Source organism: Mobula hypostoma, chromosome 12 (assembly GCF_963921235.1).
Source record: "Mobula hypostoma chromosome 12, sMobHyp1.1, whole genome shotgun sequence".
Classification (NCBI taxonomy): Eukaryota; Metazoa; Chordata; class Chondrichthyes; order Myliobatiformes; family Myliobatidae; genus Mobula; species Mobula hypostoma.
In genome coordinates, this window is record NC_086108.1 from 44885519 (window position 1) to 44905989 (window position 20471).

The 20471-nt window shown below is 40.1% G+C and overlaps 1 protein-coding gene across 2 annotated transcripts in view; it reads right to left on the reverse strand.

The window, feature by feature from the left end:
• Nucleotides 1-3138: 3138 nt before the first annotated feature.
• ndc1 (NDC1 transmembrane nucleoporin) overlaps nucleotides 3139-20471 on the reverse strand; it is a 32203-nt gene continuing 14870 nt past the window's right edge. The window contains exons 13-18 of one of the 2 annotated variants that reach the window (XM_063063966.1): nucleotides 19358-19473; nucleotides 17871-17921; nucleotides 12670-12733; nucleotides 7509-7609; nucleotides 5103-5263; nucleotides 3139-4919 (exon numbers count right to left, since the gene is read on the reverse strand). In XM_063063966.1, the coding sequence (XP_062920036.1) occupies nucleotides 4856-4919; nucleotides 5103-5263; nucleotides 7509-7609; nucleotides 12670-12733; nucleotides 17871-17921; nucleotides 19358-19473 (557 nt within the window). In that variant the 3' untranslated portion in view covers nucleotides 3139-4855. The remainder of the gene's footprint in view (nucleotides 4920-5102; nucleotides 5264-7508; nucleotides 7610-12669; nucleotides 12734-17870; nucleotides 17922-19357; nucleotides 19474-20471) is intronic. The other variant, XM_063063967.1, reaches the window with a different exon arrangement.

Here is a 20471-nt window from a genome sequence, read left to right on the forward strand (position 1 = left end):
TGTACTACGCTCCCTTGGTTGACATCTTCTGAATAAGACCATAAGAGACCATGGGAGGAGGAGAAGATGGTGGCGCGACCGCAGCGTGCGCGGCCTCTCCGGTGAATGATATCTGTAATCTGTCAAGTAGGGGACTGTGCACAATTCTGATTTGATGGAGACGGATGTGAGAGTACGGAGGAACATCTGGAAAACTTCTGAAATGCCCGTTTCGCTGCCGCTGTGTGGTAACTGGAATCTCCGGAGCAGAAGGCCCCGAATCCTCAGCTTTGCTTGATTTAGCGGCCGGGGCTAGGTCAAAGGTGCTTGGCAGAGGATGGCGCTCAGGAGGCTGTATTGGAGGGGCTGGTCTGCGGCTCGAGGTTTTTGGACGGACGTACTCAGTGTCAGCTGCTTCCAAGGCATCGGCAAGTTGACGGTGCCTGGAGGTTTATGGCAGGGAGTTTCTCCCTTTTGCCGCCGCTATCGGGGACTCGGAAGTTGATCGACTTGGGGACTTTGAGACTATTTTTACCATGCCCATCATTTGCTCTTCATCAAATTATGGTATTGCTTTCCCCTGCTGTAACTATATGTTATAATTACTTGGTTCTGTCAGTTCTAGTCTTTGGTTTGTCCTGTTTTCTGTGATATCACTCTGGAGAAACATTGTATCATTTCTTAATGCATGTATGCATTTCTAAATGACAACAAAAGAGGACTGAGTGTTCTCATAATCTAAAAAAAACATAGAAGTAGGCCATTCGGCCCATCGAGTCTGCTCCACCACTCAATCACAGCTGATCCAATTCTTCCAGTCATCCCAACTCCCCTGCCTTCTCCCCATACCCTTTGATGCCCTGGCTACTCAAGAACCTATCTATCTCTGCCTTAAATGCACCCACTGACTTTGCCTCCACAGCTGCTCATGGCAATGAATTCCACAGATATACCACCCTCTGACTAAAGTAATTTCTCCGCACCTCTGTTCTAAATGGATGTCCTTCAATCCTTAAGTTGTGGCCTCTTGTCCTAGACTCCCCTACCATGGGAAATAACTTTGCTATATCTAATCTGTTCAGGCCTTTTAACATTTGGAATGTTTCTATGAAATCCCCCCCATTCTCCTGAACTCCAGGGAATACAGCCCAAGAGCTACCAGACGTTCCACATATGGTAACCCTTTCATTCCTGGAATCATTCTTGTGAATCTTCTCTGAACCCTCTCCAATCTCAGTATATCCTTTCTAAAATAAGGAACCGAAAACTGCACACAATGCTCCAAATGTGGTCTCACGAGTGCCTTACAGAGCCTCAACATCACATCCTTGCTCTTAAATTCTATACCTCTAGAAATGAATGCCAACATTTCATTAGCCTTCTTCACCATTGACTCAATCTGGAGGTTAACTTTTAGGGTATCCCACATAAGGACTCCAAGTCCTTTTGCATCTCTGCATTTTGAATTCTCTCCCCATCTAAATAATAGTCTGCCCGTTTATTTCTTCCACCAAAGTGCATGACCATACACTTTCCAACATTGTATTTCATTTGCCACTTCTTTGCCCATTCCCCTAAACTCTCCAAGTCTCTGTTTCCTCAACACTACCTGCTCCTCCACCTATCTCTGTATCATCAGCAAATTTAGCCACAAATCCACTAATCCCAGTCCAAATCATTGATGTATCATAAAAAGCAGCGTTCCCAACACCGACCCCTGTGGAACTCCACTGGTAACCGGCAGCCTGCCAGAATAGGATCCCTTTATTCCCACTCTCTGTTTTCTGCCGAGCAACCAATGCTCCACTTGTGCGGCACCTTGTCAAAGGCCTTCTGAAAATCCAAGTACACCACATCCACAAAACCATTCATTTCACTTCTTTTACACTTGTTGTTCATCTTGAATGTGCTTCTGGAACTGTTGGAGCCTGCGATTTGCATTTTGGATGATCCAGTGCTTTATGTCTCCGAGAGGATTCCGGGAGGCAGTAATCGCAAGCCTTAAGGGGAGGAGGCTGCGGAATGGGGCACGAGTCGATTAAAGCATCGATTCTTCACCGATTAAAGCAATGAGAGAAATTTAGACAGAGGTGAATGCAGAGGGTGAGCACTGACTGCCTGCCTTCTGATTGCTGGTGGGATCACTCTGCTGCTGGAGAGGGGCGCCTGTGTGGCCTGTTGCTGTGCTTGGAAGATGTAACCAAGGATACCTGTGTTTATCGATATGGATTTGGACTATGGACGTTTTTTTCCATTTTTTATATTCTGTGTTTTCACCCATTCTTTCTTGTTTTTTTTTGTGTGGGGGAGAGAGTGGGATTTGGGCTCAATGTTCCTGTGGCAATTTGTGCAGGGGGCAGGGGGGCCTGGGGGTCAATGTTCTTGTGTTTTATTAGCTTTTTGAGCAGGGAGAGGGATTTAGAGGTGATGATCATGTTGCAGTTCTTCTTTGTGCACGGGGTGGGGGTAGGGGTGGGGTTGCTGTTTCTCTCTGAACTGACCGACATGGTTTTCCTTGGTTTCCTGCCTGTCTGGAGAAGAAGAATTTCAGAGTTGTACACTGCATACACACGTTGATAATACACGAACTTTTGAAATACAAGGGATGCATATGGCAGTGTTGGGACTACAGACCAATATTCAGCTTCTGGATTTTAATCCTGCTAAGATCGTTGGGTTTGAAGTTTTCTTTCTCTCGTACTTGTAAGATACATCTGTGAAATTTATTTAAGGCATTGTTAATAAATTTCTAGTAATATTAGTGTATGCTTCAAAACTGTTCTGAACAAAGAACTAAGTTTACAATTTCAGTTAATAAGACAGCTAGAAATTGGAAATGCTAGTCTTAAGGCTCTATACATCTTCAGATACAATGTAACCCAGAATAAATCAGCATACATAGTGGACTTCAGTAAACCAGAAAATGCCAATTCCCTGTTGGTTTAAAGCATCATAACGTTAAATCACTTCAACAAAACATACAGCAAAAGTTAATATCTATTAGCAATTGCACTGTTCCGAAGAAAACTGGGAGCCTAGCAGGAGCTTCAAGACAGGTACTGAGAAAACCGGGGGAAAAGTCTGACCATTTTATTCTGGATAGACTTAATTTTTACATGCATTTACTTTTCAATGTAGAAATTGATAACCAGGCCACATTCCATGTGAATTGGAGCATATTGAGACCAGTGCATCTTGGCCCAATTAAGCAGCTGCCCCAAAAACCCAAAGTTTCATAGAAATATCTTAAAAAAGACAAACTACTGTTTAATAGAGTAACAAATTATGTATATAAATGAAATACAGAATTAATACACTACCAATACTACTACAGTACAAAAAACTGTATTAGTTCTTAATAGCTGTCGATGGAAGAATTCATACGGTGTACGTTGCCCTGTTCTTTTGATTGAGTGTAAATGAACAAAATCTGCAGACACCCAATACAGGTAATGGACTGTCTTCTTTGCCGGTGTCAAAAATCACTGCTTTTTACTTTGGTAGTGGTCGGCCCAAATTAATAACATAACACAAGCATACACAACTGAGGCTATATAAAAACTGTTTGCTTCAAGCATGGTGTAGTGCTTAATGGCCACCCAAGTGTGCGTGATTGAAGCTAGTTAGAAATTGTTTGGCAACAGTGTCCCTATTAAGCAGCAGTGTCCCAAATAAATGAAGGAAATTCTGGCTATTTTCTTGATTAGTTTTTGTTCAAGAGTTGTCCCAGATAAGCAGCTGCCCTAATTAATTGATAGCCAATCAACCTGAATCCACTGTATTTGCCAACTAGATTTGTATCCAAAAATTGATAAAAGCCATTGTTTACTGGGATCATGTTACGTAATCTAGTTTAGAATACAGATTCGCATACAACAAAATCTCCAAATAAAAAAAAATCAAAATTATTGCAAGCAGTAGATTAGTTTTAAGCAATTAATGTTTTAAGTTGTTATCTTTTCATAGATACTAGAAATCAAACACATTTTAAGTTGCAGAAAAGGGGATGTTTACAAAGAAGTGTATTAGGGCAAGGACCAAGAGAAACAAGAGAAGGGATACAGATGGTGGTACCAGTTGAGAAGAGGAAACTGGAGTCTGGTTAATCAGTGCTGATCTGTCTGAAGGAGGTGCATCGAGCTAAAGCACTGAAAAATATTTAGCTGATCAGGCAGCATCCATGGAGAGAGAAAACATTTAACTAACCAGTAAGCTTAATGTTATTGGCCAGTTCTAATACAAATATGGTAATCGGGTCATCTTAAATTTCTATATTCACCTTCACCTCCAACTGTTTACATCTCCTCCAGACAGAAAAGACAGCATTCACCTCAGCCATTCCAATAAATCTCACTTGGTCTCCATTCAAACCCTTCTCTATAACACAAAACACTCCAAAGATGCTAAACATTTCTTGTATTTTATGGTGTACTTCCAGATTTGCAATGTCAACAGTTGTGTTTGCTTTTCTCCCCTCAACATTTATCTTGTAAATATGGTCTATTGTAACTTGTATTAGTCAAAGAAAGGTTCAGTAAAGTTGATCATTTATTTAGATATGCATAGATACAGATGTCAAAAATCTAGAAAGTCAAGTACAAGCTTGCTCAATTCCAAATAGCACTTCAAGAAATACATTAGTTTTTTTTACACAATCATACACACACACACAAATATTTGTACTGTACAAAATCAAATTTTCAGCTCAGAAGTCTCTTCCCATGAAGTCTTAGGATTGCTCTTAACAGCCTGAAACAAAAATCCTACACTTGTCAGGATATAAAAGGGAACTTTAGAACAGCAAATGGACAATGCTGGTAGTGTGTTATAAAATTTTGACTTTGTGAGCACTAAGACTCGAAGATTTCAATTCATTTCATTCCTTGTATTCCAGAAACTGTTGCAGCCTTTTTCTGTGTTCTAATGATAGTTGGACAGCCCTTAAATTAAGAAAATTTAAACATTACACATCATTTGGAAAAAAAAGAAATTAGCATTAAATGAAACTGAGGGTTTTATTACTATTTCAGTAAAAGTACTTAACACGGTCAACAGTGAATATTCTGAAACTGCACCTTGCAGTACTACAGAGAATAAAGGGCAGATATAGGATACAGACTTACTTTAAATGCTCTCCAAAGGTAGTGGTTATCCTGTAAATTGCAGTTTTCAGGGAAGCACGAAGGGCGAATCTCAAAGTCTTGTAAGAAGAATCTATCAGAGTACCCGTGGATCTTGCTGGCTTGCTAGAGGCATGAGGTAGCTTAAAATGTTTGTCGACAGCCTGTTTCACATAAAATATTAATTTCAGGAAAAATGAAACTTGATAAACACTGGTACAAGCAGCCCCCGTGTTACGTAGGGGCTGTGTTTTAAGAAAGCAACCTGCATTGCAATTTCTCTAACTCAAAACCTTACCATTGAATGGCATGTTGTTAGTGGAGGAGAATACCTTTAAGGGTACCTTTGCTTTCAGTAGTAATGAGTACCACAGCTACTGGTTTGAAGTGAGGACCACTTAGGAGATTTGCTTTGGAAAATGACAAGTGGACAGCAACACACACAAAATGGTAGAGGATCACAGTAGGCCAGGTAGTATCTATGAAAATGAGTAAGCAGTTGATATTTCAGGCCAAGAACCTTCATCAGTACTGGAAAAAAGATGAGAAGTTAAAGCAAGAAGGTGGGGGGGGGGTGAGAGAGAGGAAGAAGCACAAGGTGGTAGGTGATAGGTGAAACCAGGAAAGGAGGAGGGGTGAAATAAAGAGCTGGGAAGCTGACAGGTGAAAGGGATAAAGGGCTGGAGAAGGGGGAATCTGATAGGAGAGGGTAAAGACATGGAAGAAAGGGAATGGGAAAGGAACTCCAGAGGGAGATGATGGGCAGGTAAAGAGGTAAGTTGAGAGAGGGAAACAGGAATGGGAATGGTGAAGTGGGTGGACAATTACCAGAAGTTCAAGAAACTGACGTTCAAGTGGCCAACAGCTGTGTTTGGAGAGACTACTTTTAAAATAAAATAGAAAACATTGCTATCAATTGAAAGGATTTTTTTCCTGATCTGAAATATGTCTTTCTCAGCTTTATTGCACTTTACAATTCTCAATCCATTCAGAACTGAAAGGTGTAGTAGATTAATGTGTTTTTTTTCTCCCACAATATTCTACCATGTCATACAAATTGGTCTAAGACAGCTTTAAAGTAACTGTAAGTGCCCAGTATAAACTGACAGCTGCAATTATTCTAACAGCGGGGTGTGACTGAAATGTGCCTAACGTGTACAACAGGCTCCGCTGAATGTGCCTGTTGCATGTACAGCTTTGCACTGATAATATTGAAACTTTACTTGCTTCCTAAAAACTCTGCAACCTCCAATGCTCTATAGTGGGGAGTTAATCATGATCCTAAATCACTTGTGCTATCGGTGCAAAGCTGTGCATGCAACAGGCACATTTAGTGGAGCCTATTGTACAGGTTAAGCACATTTCAGTCACTATACACAGATCTTTTGTACCTACACCAGTGAAACCCGGTCCTGATAAAGTGGCTCGGTCCAAACTGTCCTGTTTATCCCTGTCCATAGATGCTGCCTGACTTGCTGAGCTCCTTCAACATTTTGTGTGTTGCTGTGGATTTCCAACATCTGCAGTGTTTATCAGCGAAACCTCCCTAGACTAAAGACTGCAGCTTGTCAATCTGAATGCAAAATATCCCTGCATCTGTTGTGTTTGCTAACCCCATCTCCCCCGTTCCACATGACTGTTGATTCAAGACCCTTTTGAGGCATCTTCTTGTACTGTGAGGTCCTTATCAATGTATTACAACTTCCATGCTGTGTGACAGTCTTCTTAATTTGTCCGATCACATGCTCTAAGGTAGGGAGTTCCAACCTTTTTTCATAACACCATGGACCAATACCATTAAGCAAGGGGTCTGTGGACCCCAGATTGGGAATCTCTGCTCTAAAGTGTTCAGCCAGCACCATTCCAAGCCATTCTTGTCACTTAGTCACACATCTCACTCAGACAGTGGATGAACCCAGAAAATATTATGTATTTCTTATAATCAATGCAATTTAAAAGGCAAAAAATATCCCAGTTGCAATCCTAGAAAACGCCAAATATAGGTACTGACTACGTTACGAGGGAAGTGCCCTAACAGATTGCCGAGCCAGGCCATTTGGCAATCAATAAGCTGATATTGAGTTCCTCTCCAAAGTGAGAGAAGGAGGCATCTCCTGAAGCTGCATTTCACCCAAACAATGGCAGAGATGTACTGGTAATGTATATGAGCCACCAAGTTAGTCTCAGGGCTCTTCATGTCATGTCAGTTAATTTGATTAGAAAAGGGAAGGGAAAAGCAGATGAACTATTAAAAGATGGTGAGGATTGAGGGACAGTGAGGATTGAGGGACACTAAATATTCCTAATCACCCACAATTTACCATGATAATCTAAACACCCAGAGAAAGTATTTTAAAGTCAGGATTGTGGTGCTTGGTACAACATAGAAAGAACCCGAAAGACCCTTACCTCCTGGAGAGAGAGCATGGAAGACAGAATAGACGACAGCATTGTTTGCACTACACCATATCTGTCCTCTGTAAATGAGGCCGTTACAAGATGAGAAAGGGCTGCAAATTTAAAAAAAGGACAAGTGAAATTAAATTGAAAAACATTAGATCGAACTTGATCAATCCTTATGGAATGACCTAGCAGAAAAAGTGTTCTATCTAGAATGTTGCAGGTCAATTAACATTGAAAGTTTGTCAAACTACAGAAATTCCTTGCAAGGATTGATGAATGAGGAAAATATTCTTGGTTTATTCTGGAACCTGGAGATTCACATTTATTAAACACTATTTAAATTACATCAGTAACATTTTGATCCCCAGAAATTTAGTCCTATTCATAGCTCCAGCATACTTTGCAGAATTGATGGTAAAGGCCAGTAGGGTAGCCCCTTGTTTATTTGAGATTTTAATCATCCAGTATGCCACTGATTGATTATAACAGTTGGGTGTAATCAATACAAGCAGATCAGCACAATATAAACACTCAGTGGCAAGCAATGGGGTATATTTAAGCACAAAATCTTGACTCTGCAGACACTTGTAAACTGAAGGGTGGTCAGGAAAAACAGCAAGTTTAAAATAAAACCAGTGTAATTTGGCTTCTTTCGATCTAATTGAACATATATAGAATAGTTAATGATTTTGATGAATTAGTGAGTAGATACCAAGCAGAATAGTTAGCTAGTAGTATAATTGCTTTATTTGCAAAGGATAATTGGGCCCAAACATGCCAAGAATATCATGTCAAATTGATAACAGATATACCCTTAAATTTTAGGCAGTTCAAGACTCCTGTGCAAATGAAGAACATCTTTGCTGGGGTTTTCTGAACTGCTCTCTAACACTGGGATGGGAATTTCCTTCAAAATTTTCCAACATTTACATTGGGGAATCTGCTGACTGAGATCTGGAATAGGCACAAATCATTTAGTTTCAATAAAGAAGGGCAAGGATAAGCTAAATTATATTTAATTTTTAATTGAGTTTGCTTAAAGTTTTTTTTTTGCTTAGAGATACAGCACAGAACAGGCCTTTCCTGCCCAACAAGCTGCACCACCCTTCAACCAACCCATTTAACCCGAGCCAATTCACAGGACTATTTACAATGACCAACTAACCTATTAACTGGTACATCTTTGGAATGTGGGAAGAAACCAGAGCAACCATGTTCACAGAAAGGATATACAACGTCTCACAAAGGACGCCAAAATGTTTCTTTAAAAAGATTTAAAAAATTAGACTTCAAATCATAAATGATTCATTTATTTTTAAAAGTTGGGATATTTCTATACGTTAGGGACATTCAGCAATATATATTTCTAAACATTTAAAGTTACAACAGCTGTCAAATCTTCAGGTTATGATAATGGAGCATGACATGGCCTGACCCAACACATGACAGCATGAAGTTGTACAATGCTCTGCCACACACGGGGTCCGGTCGTTTAGTTGCCTCGATGGGACTTAGAAAATCCACAGTTGTTGGAAGTAAACTATGGGTCATTGTTCAAGATCAAGATGAGAAATTGGTTATTTAGGTTGAAAATATATGAAAGCCAAAGCATTCTTTGCCGGCTAAAGCATTAATTATAATTCCCGAAGCTTCTTATCATCAAGTTTTAATCCCCTTTCACTAAATTCCACATGCAACCTTATATAATTAATGCTCAAGAGATTGTACAGACCTTTAACATGAAAATACATACATGTTCTTTTGTTTCCTGTGGCAGTATTTATGCAGATTCAATGAGTGTGTTATTGCCCCTTAACCAGCACAATGATTTCAACATTTAACCAGCTACTTAGTCCACTTCTGTGAGAGGGGATGAATAATAAATAATTGAATGGCAAGGCAGGAAATCAAATTCAAAAAGGGTTGTTTGGAGGCAGTATATTAGTGGAGTTAAAACAGCTGATAGCCCAATTCAGATGCAAGGTACAAAGGTTAAGAATTCAATGACATCAACAACAGACGTAGGCTCTGCAATCTCTTGAAGCTGGTCATGTTCCACAAATTCCTGGCTAATTTACCTCCAGTCAACCTCTCAACCTTTACCCACATCCTTTGATTTATGTCATCTCCACAAATCTATTGTTCTCATTTTGAATAGGTGTAACAGGGCATCCAGCTGAGAATTGCAAGTGCCTGGGGGAAAAATTCTTGTCCACTATTCTGAATAGTTCTTATCCTTTCAGTTAAACTTTCCAGCCTGAGGGAACAATTGTTTAGCATATCAAAATTGTGTGCAGTGATCCCTTAATTTTCAGCTGCCTGATTTGCTGAGAAGCTCCAGCATTTTGAGTGTGCTGCTTAAGATTTCCAGCGTCTGCAGAATCTCTTGTGTTCTTTAATTTTCATAATTTTATGGTTGAAATCCACCGATGCATTAGTCTGTGACATTGTTGTAGAATCAGCATATGGAGCGTCTAATATCACTTGATGTCCTGCATAGCCACCAATTTTATACCAAGGGTTCTCCTCAATCGCTTAAGGACAGACCAGACAAAATCCACACTGCTTCACCTGAGCTATATATATAACAATTTACTGGGATAAAACTCAGCGATGAAACATCTTTAAAGTGCTAAATATTCATTACTTCACAGCCCCCCTCATGTGCATAGGAAATCTATAACACTGCCCACTCCACAATTTATATTCCAATCATATCCGGGTAAAATTTCTGATCATAAATACACGAGATTCTGCAGATGCTGGAATCTTTAGCACCACACACAAAATGCTAGAGGACCTCAGCAAATCAGGCAGCGGCTATGGAGGGGAAAATCAATGTTTCCGGCCAAGACCATTCACTAGGACGGTAAAGGAAGGGAACCGGAGTCCCAATAAGGTGGGCGAGCAGGGTTGAACTAAAAAGCTGTGAGGTGAAAGGTCAACAGGAAAAGGGCAGAAGGAGAAATCTATAGTGGATCATGGAAGAAGGGAAGGAGGTGATAGGCAGATGAGAAGGGAGGGAGGTAACCAGAATAGGGAATGGAAAAGAAGGGGGAGGGAGTTGTAATTACCAGAAGTTAGAGAAATTGATATTCACCCATCAGGTTGGAGGCAACCCAGGTGTTACCTGAGTCTGGCCACATCGTGGCAGTAGAGGCAGCCATGGACAGACAGGATAGAATGGGAAGTCGAATTGAAATGGGCGGTCACCAGAAGATTCTGCCTTTTGTGGTGGACCGAGCAAAGCTGCTCAAAGCAGTCCCCAATCTGTGTCTGGTCTCACTGATGTAGAGACAGCACCGGGAGCATTAGATACAGCAGTTGACCCAAGACTAGCAGGTGAAATGTTTCCTCACGTGGAAGGACTGTGTAGGCCCTAAATGGCAGTGAGAGAGAAGATCAGTTGTCCCTCCCCACTGATCTTCTCCAGGCACATATTCCTGTAAATACAACAAGTGCTATACCTCCTCTCTCACTGCAATTTAGAGCCTACACAGAGTGATCCCTATGGAAGATGGAAGGGGAAAAGGAAAGATATGTTTGGTGGATTTGGGAAACGTTAGAGAATACCAAGCCTCTTGGAATGGTAGGCAAGGACAAGGGGAACACTGTCCCTGTTATTGTGGCAGAATAGGGTGAGAGCAGATATGGCAGACACAGGAACAGAGAAGGAAATAACATTTTTTTAAAAACAAGTGTCAGGTTAGGAAGAAGTATAATCAAGATAACTGTGAGAGTCAGTAGGTTTGCAAAAGATGTCAGTAGTTTGTCTGCTTCTTCCTAACCTCTATTTTATCAGGAGTTAAATTTTAATTGCTTTCTAAACTTTTTTTATTTTGATTGAAAGTTAATATCCATGGGCTTAGGTTACAATCATAAAGTCATGAAAAGTTACAGGAGGAAAACATGCCTTTCAGCCCACTAAATCCAGACTGAAAATTAACCACCCAGTTACATAAATCTAGTCTGCAGGTTAATTTGAAATGTTGTCACCCTCTGTCAACTCCTTAACCCAACAAATCACTAACTCCTATTGCCATGCCTGCAAACACACACAAAGATGCCCCCCCACTTGGATACAATATGGTGTTCACAACAGTCTCTGGAACATATCCCCTGCAAAACGCAATGAGATCCATTTGATTGCAAATGCAAGCCAACCTACTAAGCCTTTCTTGATAGGACAATTTTTCACCCTGGCAATTGATAAAGAGCGTGAACCAGAAGGACTCAATACTGCCTCGCAACGATTACGTGCAATTCAGAAGCTGAAAGTGTGATAAAAATTGTGACAGAATGGAGTCATTAAGGGAAGAAAATCTGAAATAATTGACTAAAAGTTGACTTTTCTTGTTGAATTTTCATTGCTTTTTGGTTTCTGTTTTTCTCTCCACTCCACCAACTTAAAATACATTCGTTTTTGGGAAGTGTGCAATGCTGCAAACTCAGTGGAATGGACCATGCTACGAATTTGTCAATGATTCTATGGAGAAGTACTGGATAGCTGAAATAAACAGGCAAGTGAGTTCCTTTAGGCCACATCTCCTCATTGCCACAGAAATTTGGAATTCTCTGGAGGTTTCACTTTTAGCTATGCCAGTAGATTAAGTGCTAAATCTAAGAGCAGAGCTCAGTTATCTTATGATGAGAGAAAGTAAGCACTCACCATTTGGCCTTTAAGCTGTGTCTGCTACAGACAGACCATGTTTCTATTCATTAGAATGGAATTGAAGTCGGATTGAAGGTGTGTCTGGTAAGTGATTTTTAACACTATTTCAAAATCAGTCTAAATACTTTCAATGTCTATAAATTAAAATGTGCTTAAGTGAATGTGCAAGTCTGTTGAATTTAGGAGTATTCAGGTCCACACCCACTTCTGCAGAACAATCCAATTCTCCCCCTCCTATTTCCCTATAGTCCTACAACTTATTCTTGCTCACAAGCCCGTCAACTCCTCTTTCATCTTTTTGTCAAAAAATTTACATTAACAGGTGAGGAAATGCACACAACTATGGGAAGCTGAGAGGCAGCAGCACCAGCAGTTCTGCCACAAGGTTGCTGATCTCAACTGCAATACACTCTTCAAGTAAATGGATTAAAAATGCTTCAAATAACATCAGATAATTGGTTGGAAGCAAGCCATATTTCTGACATAAGCAATTACCTTCAAGAGCCCAAATATGTGCTTGACTGTTCGCAAACAAGGCCTGACTTGAAGCTTCCGGAAGCTGGAAAAAAAAACATAATTAAATCTAATCTCTCTTAATTATTAGAAAAAGACGTGCAGTATGAGCAAGATTGACAAGTTAGGCTAGCTGAGATTGTGAAATACTATGCAGTGTCAGTCAGTCACATGCAAAGCCACTCAGTAGAGCACATTTGAGCCATTAGTCTGGATTATTTCATAAAGCTGACTGATTTTCAAAATTGTGCATTTGGTATTTCATTTCAAAATTCCATACACGCATAATGGAAAGAAGCCAAGTTAAAGCTCACATGCAAAGCATTTAAGTTCTGAACACAACCTACTTCTTAAAATATGATGTAATGCAGAAATTTCTCAAGTGATAATAAGTTACAAATGAATAAAAGCTCTCTTATACTTTGTTGTTGGCTTTATTTAACAATGCCATTTGCAGAAGTCAACTGCAGATAAAACTTTGCAATTAGAGGCAAATTAATGTTGCCCAAAAAAAGGTGAATAAATGCAAATCTGCAGATGCTGGGGTCAAAGCAACACTCACAACACGTTGGAGGAACTCAGCAGGTCGGGCAGCATCCGTGGAAACGTCGACCGATCTTTTCCACGGATGTTGCCCGACCTGCTGAGTTCCTCCAGCGTGTTGTGAAGGTGAATAAGTGACTGCCTCAGCTATTGGCCATGATATCTGTATCGAATCAATAGCAAATTTTTGAACACCATTAATTATATTTAAGAGTACATCTTGTTCTCCTAAACAGGAGTTCATTAACTCCAGCAAATCAGAAATGTGGAGATTTTGTATGGATTTTATTTTTGCATCTGTATTTACTTGGTAAATGGACACAGAGACTGAAAAAGTGAGGTCACGGACCATGTACAGATTACAGAGGAGGTGGTGGTTGCTGTCAAGGCAAATCCCCAGGGCTTGACAATCCCTCGGACCTTAAGAAGCTAGTACAGAAATTGCAGGGGGCCAGGCAGAGATATTTAAAACATCCTTAGCAATGGGTGAGGTGCCAGAGGATTGTAAGATAGCTAATGTTGTTCCATTGTTTAAGAAAGGGTCTAAAAATATACTGGGAAATTATAGACTGGTGAGCCCAGCATCAGTAGTGGGCAAGCTATTGGAAGGTATTCTAAGGGACCAGATATACAAGTATTTGGAAGGAAGGGGAATGATTAGGGTTAGTCAACATGGCTTTGTGCATGGTAAGTCGTGTCTTAACAATCTTAAGAGTTTTTTGAGGAAGTTACCAGGAAAGTTGGTGAAGGCAACACAGTGGATGCTGGATGGAATTTAGCAAGGCCTTTGACATGGGAGGATGGTCAAAAAAAAGGTTCAGTTGCTTAGCATCCAGGATGAGGTAGTAAACTGGATTAGACATTGGCTTTCTGGGAGAAGGCAGAGAGCGATAGCAGATGGTTGTCTCTCTGACAGGATGCCCGTGATTAGTGATGTGCCACAGGGAATAGTGCTGGGTCCATTGTTGTTTATCTAATCTACTTCAACCATCTGGATGATACTGTAGTAAAATGGATCAGCAAATATGCCGATGACACCTAGACTGTGGGACACAGTAGACAGTGACGAAGGCTATCAAAGCTTGCAGTGGGATACAGACCAGCTGGAAAAATGGCAAATGTAATTTAAAGCCGACAAGTGTGAGGTGCTACTCTTTGGGAGAATAAACCAGGGTAGAATTTACAATGAGCTGTAGGGCACTGATGAGAGCAGGAGAACTGAGGGATCTAGGAATACAGGTTCATAATTCCTTGAAAGTGGTGTCACTGTTAGAAAGCGTTGTAAAGAGAGCTTTTGGCACATTGGCCTTCAAAGTATTGAGTACAGGAGTTGGGATGTCATTTTGAAGTTGTATAAAACATTGGGGAGGTCTAATTTGGAGTATTGCATGCTGCTCTGGTCACCTGTCTGCAGGAAAGATATCAATAAGATTGAAAGAATGCAGAGAAAATTTATGAGGATGCTGCTAGGACTTGACCTGAGTTATCAGGAAAGATTGAACAGGTTAGAACTTTATTCCCCGGAGCACAGGAGAGTAAAAGGAGATCTGACAGAGGTATATGCAAGCAGGCTTCTTCTACTGAGGTTGGGTGAGCCCAAAACCAGAGATCATGAATTAAAGCTGAAAGGTGAAATGTTTAAGGAAAACATGAGAGGGAACTTCACTCAGAGGGTGGCGAGAGTATGGAACAAGCTGCCAGCATAAGTGGTAATTTGGGCAACACACAAAATGCTGGAGGAACTCAGCAGGCCAGGCAGCATCCAAGGAAAAAAAGTGCAGCCGACATTTTGGGCTGAAACCCTTCAGCAGGACTGGAGAAAAAAAGCTGAGGAGTAGATTTTACAAGGTGGGGGAGGGCAGTGAGAAATAGCAGGTGATAGGTGAAACCTGAAGAGGGAGGGATGAAGTAAAGAGCTGGGAAGTTGATTGGTGAAAGAGACAGAAGGCCATGGAAGAAAGAAAACGGGGATAGGAGCACCAGAGGGAGGCGATGGGCAGGCAAGGAGATAAGAGAGGGACAAGAGGATGGGAAATGGTGAAGGTGGGGGTGGCAGGGGGCTATTACCAGAAGGTTGAGAAATCGATGTTCATGCCATCCCCTTTTCCCTCTTTCACCCCATCTCCTTGCCCGCCCATCACCTCCCTCTGGTGCTCCTCACCCCCTTTTCCTTTCAAATCTACTCCTCAGCTTTTTTTGTCCAGTCCTGCCAAAGGGTTTCGGCCTCAAACATCGACCGTACTTTTTTCCATGGATTCTACCTGGCCTGCTGAGTTCCTCCAGCATTTTGCACGTGTTGCTTGAATTTCCAGCATCTGCAGATTTTCTCTCGTTTGTGGTAGATTTGGGTTCAGTTTAAGAGAAGTTTGGATGATGGGACTAGGAAGGTTAATACTTCAGCATGGACTAGATGGACTGAAGGGCCTGTTACAGTGCTGTGGTGTTCTATGGCTGTGGAGCAACTATGTGTTGAATATCTTGAATTACAGAAAAATTGCTGCTTTTAAAATAGCAATTCTTTTCAATTATTCAGATGGTTCAGATTCATATATCTATGTGTTAGTTGTAAATCCCAATAAATCTCCAGTGCTATTGCTTATGATTGCATTAGTCTCAATAACAGTTACTTTATTTAACTGCTAATTCATTATTCTAAGGCCAGAAATTTGACTCAATTCTGCATTCACATCTATGTCAGAAGCTGATCAGCATCTATCTTCTGAGAAAACTGCCAATGCATGCAAAATTTTAATGGACCAAATCAGCAAGCCATAAAATTTCAATTATTTCCAACAGTCAAAAGTTTGTGAATAGCTGAAGATTTTGCTAATTTGCCAACTGTTGCTCATCACAATAGCGAAGCTTGCAAACAGTGAAGAGAATCACTTAACAGCAGCTTCCAGACTTCACAAGTAACTGTGTACCGGCACACCTCGGAATTTGTCATCACATTTGCTCCAATAATGGTAACTATCATTCTCAATGCAAACTCCAGATAAATATATTAAATTCCTTTGAAATTTTAACATGTTATTTGATCAAAACGACCTCAGATATTACTCCATGTTTGAGAAACCAATGCACTAAAGGCATAAAGCAGAAGAGATTGCAATATCTAGTATGACAAGAAAATTTGTAATGTATGAAACATGAACTAAAGCAATTCTGACAACTACCTGATGTACTTTGGCATTATGACTATATTCTATTTTGACCATATGCAAAGGTCAAAGGATATTTGTAATGGTGAATTGTGCTCATGCACATAATTTCTCAATGGAAATGCTCAAACTGCCTTGTATTTGACAAAGTAAATAACACCTTGAGTTTGGCAAGGTGGATGGGAAACAACTGAGAAAGTGGAGGGAGGGAGAAAAGATGAATGTTAGGGCCAGTAAAAACAGGCAGGAGCAAAGTAATAGATATGATGGGACACAGTTTGGAATATATGCACTTTAATGCAGGGAGAAATCAATAAATCAGGGGTTCCCAACCTGGGGAACACAAGCCACTCAGTTAATATAATTACTGGACAAGACCCTTAACAGTGTTGATGAGCAGAGGGATCTCGGGGTCCAAGTTCATAGCTCCCTGAACTTGACTACACAGATTAGGGTGAGTATTGCACACAATTCTGGTCAGTCATTATAAGAAAGATGTTGAGGCTTTGGAAAGGGTGCAGAAGATGTTTATCAGGATGTTGCCTGGACTAGAGGATATGTGTTATAATGAGTACTGGAAAACTTGAGTTGTTTTCTCTGGGGTGACAGAGGTTGGGAGGAGATCTGATAGAGGTTTATGAGATTATAAGAGTCATCAATACAATATACAGAATCTTTTTCGCAGGGTTGACATGTCCAGTACTAAAGGACATACATTTAAGGTGAGAGGGGGCAATTTCAAAAGAAGAGGGTCTCGCCCTAAAATGCTACTGTAGTTTTTATTTCCCCGCACCCACCCCCTCCCCCCCCGCCGTAGATGCAGCCTGGCCTGCCGAGTTCCCCCAGCATTGTGTGTGCACTGCTTGGATTTGCAGCATCTGCAGATTTTCTCTTGTTTGTGAGATGTGAGAGGTACTTTTTTAAAAAACAGAGACTGGTGGTTATGCTGGTTGAGGTGGTGGTAGAGGGAACTACATTAGGGACTTTTAAGAGATGTTCAGATAGGCACATGAATGTAAGGGAAACAGAAAGCAATGGACATTGTGTCGGCAGAAGGGATGAGTTTAGTTGGCCATTTGATCACTAACTTAACTGGTTCAGCACAACACTGTGGGCCAAAGAGCCTGTTCCTGTGCTGTACTGTTCTATGTTCACGAGAAAATGGTTTAAGGTCAAGTCCCTAAACTAACTTCACCTAAATAAATAAAGTCAGCTGGACACATTAGTATCATCCAGTACCAACTGAAACAAGAGCTCCTTCTTGGTTAAAGGAAAGGTTCCAGGAACAGAGCAAATTAACAGAGTTTGCCAGATGTACTTAGCCAATCGAGAAGCGACAGAATGAAACTACTACGCAAGCAAAAGGAAGACAGCAACATAAAGAACCCAGCTGCTGAACAAAGTATCATGTAAGATTTCCAGAAAGGCATAATCTTACATGCTGTTAATCTGATGTGGCTTAAATGACATTCACAGTACCTTGTTAAATAAATACATTATCTGCCCCCGTTTCAACACAAAAGTTTTGACCTAAATGAATAAAGCATAATTTCAAAGCCATATTAATACATATAGTTTTAACTTTTAAGATGCTGGATGGAGGATACAAATTATATTAAACAAAGCTACAGGATAATAATGCAAGGCAGATGGGTCAATGTTCTGTGATTTAAGTGAAATTTTAATCGTCCTGTACTGTTTTTAAAAACCACCGTTACAAGTAGTTATCAGTGCAATTTCACAAAGTTAACATCAGGTATTCTTGACGACATCAAAGTTTCCAAGCTCAATTTCCCCTCCAAGTAGCTACCCTTCCCGCATTTCCACCACTCTTTGCCTCCAAATAGTTTCTCATCTGAAATCTGAACAGCAATACAGGCTGAGTACCTCCTCATTCGAAATGCTTGGGTCTGGAAGTGTTTCAGAGTTCTTTGGATTTTGCAATATCTAATGAGATAGCTTGGGATCGCCATCATTTCCGACTGAATTTGTGTGCTACTGGTAAGCAGTCTCTGTCTTACACTTGAACATCACGCACATGAACTGAACAGTAAAAATTATTACAGACCATCAATAAATATAACATGCGCAGGGCAAAATCAGCACAACAGCATCAGGAGAATACCTGAATCAGCTGTTGAACAACATCAAACAATGGCAGACTTTCAGTCTCATCTATGACGCCATGTTTTGATTAAAGGGTTACAGTACACTGTATTTGTATTTTACTTTTAAAGTTTTATGTAAGGTATAAAAACAATCAGCATTATAGACTTGTTCTGGTGTTAGATTTTCATGAACAGCAGATGCTTTATAATTTTAATGCCCTGCCTTTCCTTAAATTTCTGCAACCAGCCCACTGAAAATTCACAATTACCTGCAATTTTTGTTTCATCGTGATAGATCATTGCTTGTTTCATGATCAGCATATCATATCCCCCGGGATCAATAAAGTATGACTATTAAGCGGCACACGTTCAGTCCGATGCTGACAATACACGATCGGGATCTTCATTTTTCACTTTATGCAGTGTTTTTCTATTTTTCATTAACTTCAGTTCATTACATATGTGAGGTCACTTCTTGCCTGGGAACCTTCCCAGTGTCTTGTGGAATTTTCCATTTGTGACCTCAAAGAAAATAAGGATTTCGGAGGTCTTTGGATTTTGGAATTTCAGATAAGGGGTACTCAACCTGTAATTAGTACAAAGCTACAAGCAAAATTACTCAGCTACAGGGGAAACAAGCTTCTAATGAAACATGACTTTTATAATAAGTTACAAGATGAGATGTTGTAAGGAAAATGATCACACTGTCAAATAATCAAGGTTCCAGGAATGCATCTAATACAGGACAACCTGCAGGCTACAAAAAGTAACCTACACAGTTAATAAATTGATGTGGCTGAGAAATTCAGTCTCTTTACTCAATGACCGGGCACAATCAGCACAATCCATGTGTTTTACCTGTTCCTGTCTCTGAAGTATCCAATCTGAAATAGCACTGTGCTTGGTTACTTCAGGAGTTCTGCTGCCAACCTGGGCAGCTTGACCAGCAAATTGACTTGTGTTCGCCAAGGACTCTGAAAACATAGGCACTGTTAACTCTCAGTAACAACAACGATTCGAACAAAATACATACAAAAATATGTTTGAGTGATGTACAAACAGGCCATTCAAGCTTTTTAAATGGCAGAGCAGTTCAAATGGTAAAACCACCTACTGTACTCCTAGGAAAACATACTCTTTCATACTTAGACAACTTTAACCTACCAGTAACACAAGGTCAAATTAAAAAGCTATTAAAATTACTCAGGATGTGTGTGTTTGTTTAGTTAATTAATGGTTCTAGATACTGAGCCAAAGTAAATTTGAATATAAGAGGCAGCTATCCAGCTAGAAAATGCAGATGTGATGGCTTGAACTCTGTTCAGATACCGTAACTCCAAATACAAGTACAGTTCAAGCTCAGAGAATGGCCAGAATACTGATGGAATGTAGAAATCTCTCAACGTCTCTCGAGGCAATGCTGAAGTTATACTGTTAACTATTAGCAATACTGGTAAAAACCCAGATTCTTATTATAACATCACTTTGATAAAAGGAATAAAGGCATTGACTTATTTTATAAATCAGAATCAGGTTTATTATCACCAGCATGTGACATGAAATTTGTTAACTTAGCAGTAGCAGAATGCAATACATAATCTAGAAGAGAAATAAAATAGTAATAGATAAAATTAAAACAATAATAAACAAATAAATCACAGTATACGTATATTGAATTGATTTAAAAAATGAGCAAAAAACAGAAATACTGTATATTAAAAAAGTGAGGTAGTGTTCAAGGATTTAATGTCTATTTAGGAACCGGATGGCAGAGGGAAGAAGCTGTTCCTGAATCGCTGTGTGTGCCCCCTCAGGCCTCTGTACCTCCTACCTGATGGTAACAGTGAGAAAAGGGGGAGAAAATTCAAAAAAAAAAGGACTTGTGAGCTCTTGTACAGAATTTTATAAAGGTTAACTTGCAAGTTGAGTTGGTGGTAAAGAAGGCAAATGCAATGTTAGCATTCATTTCGGG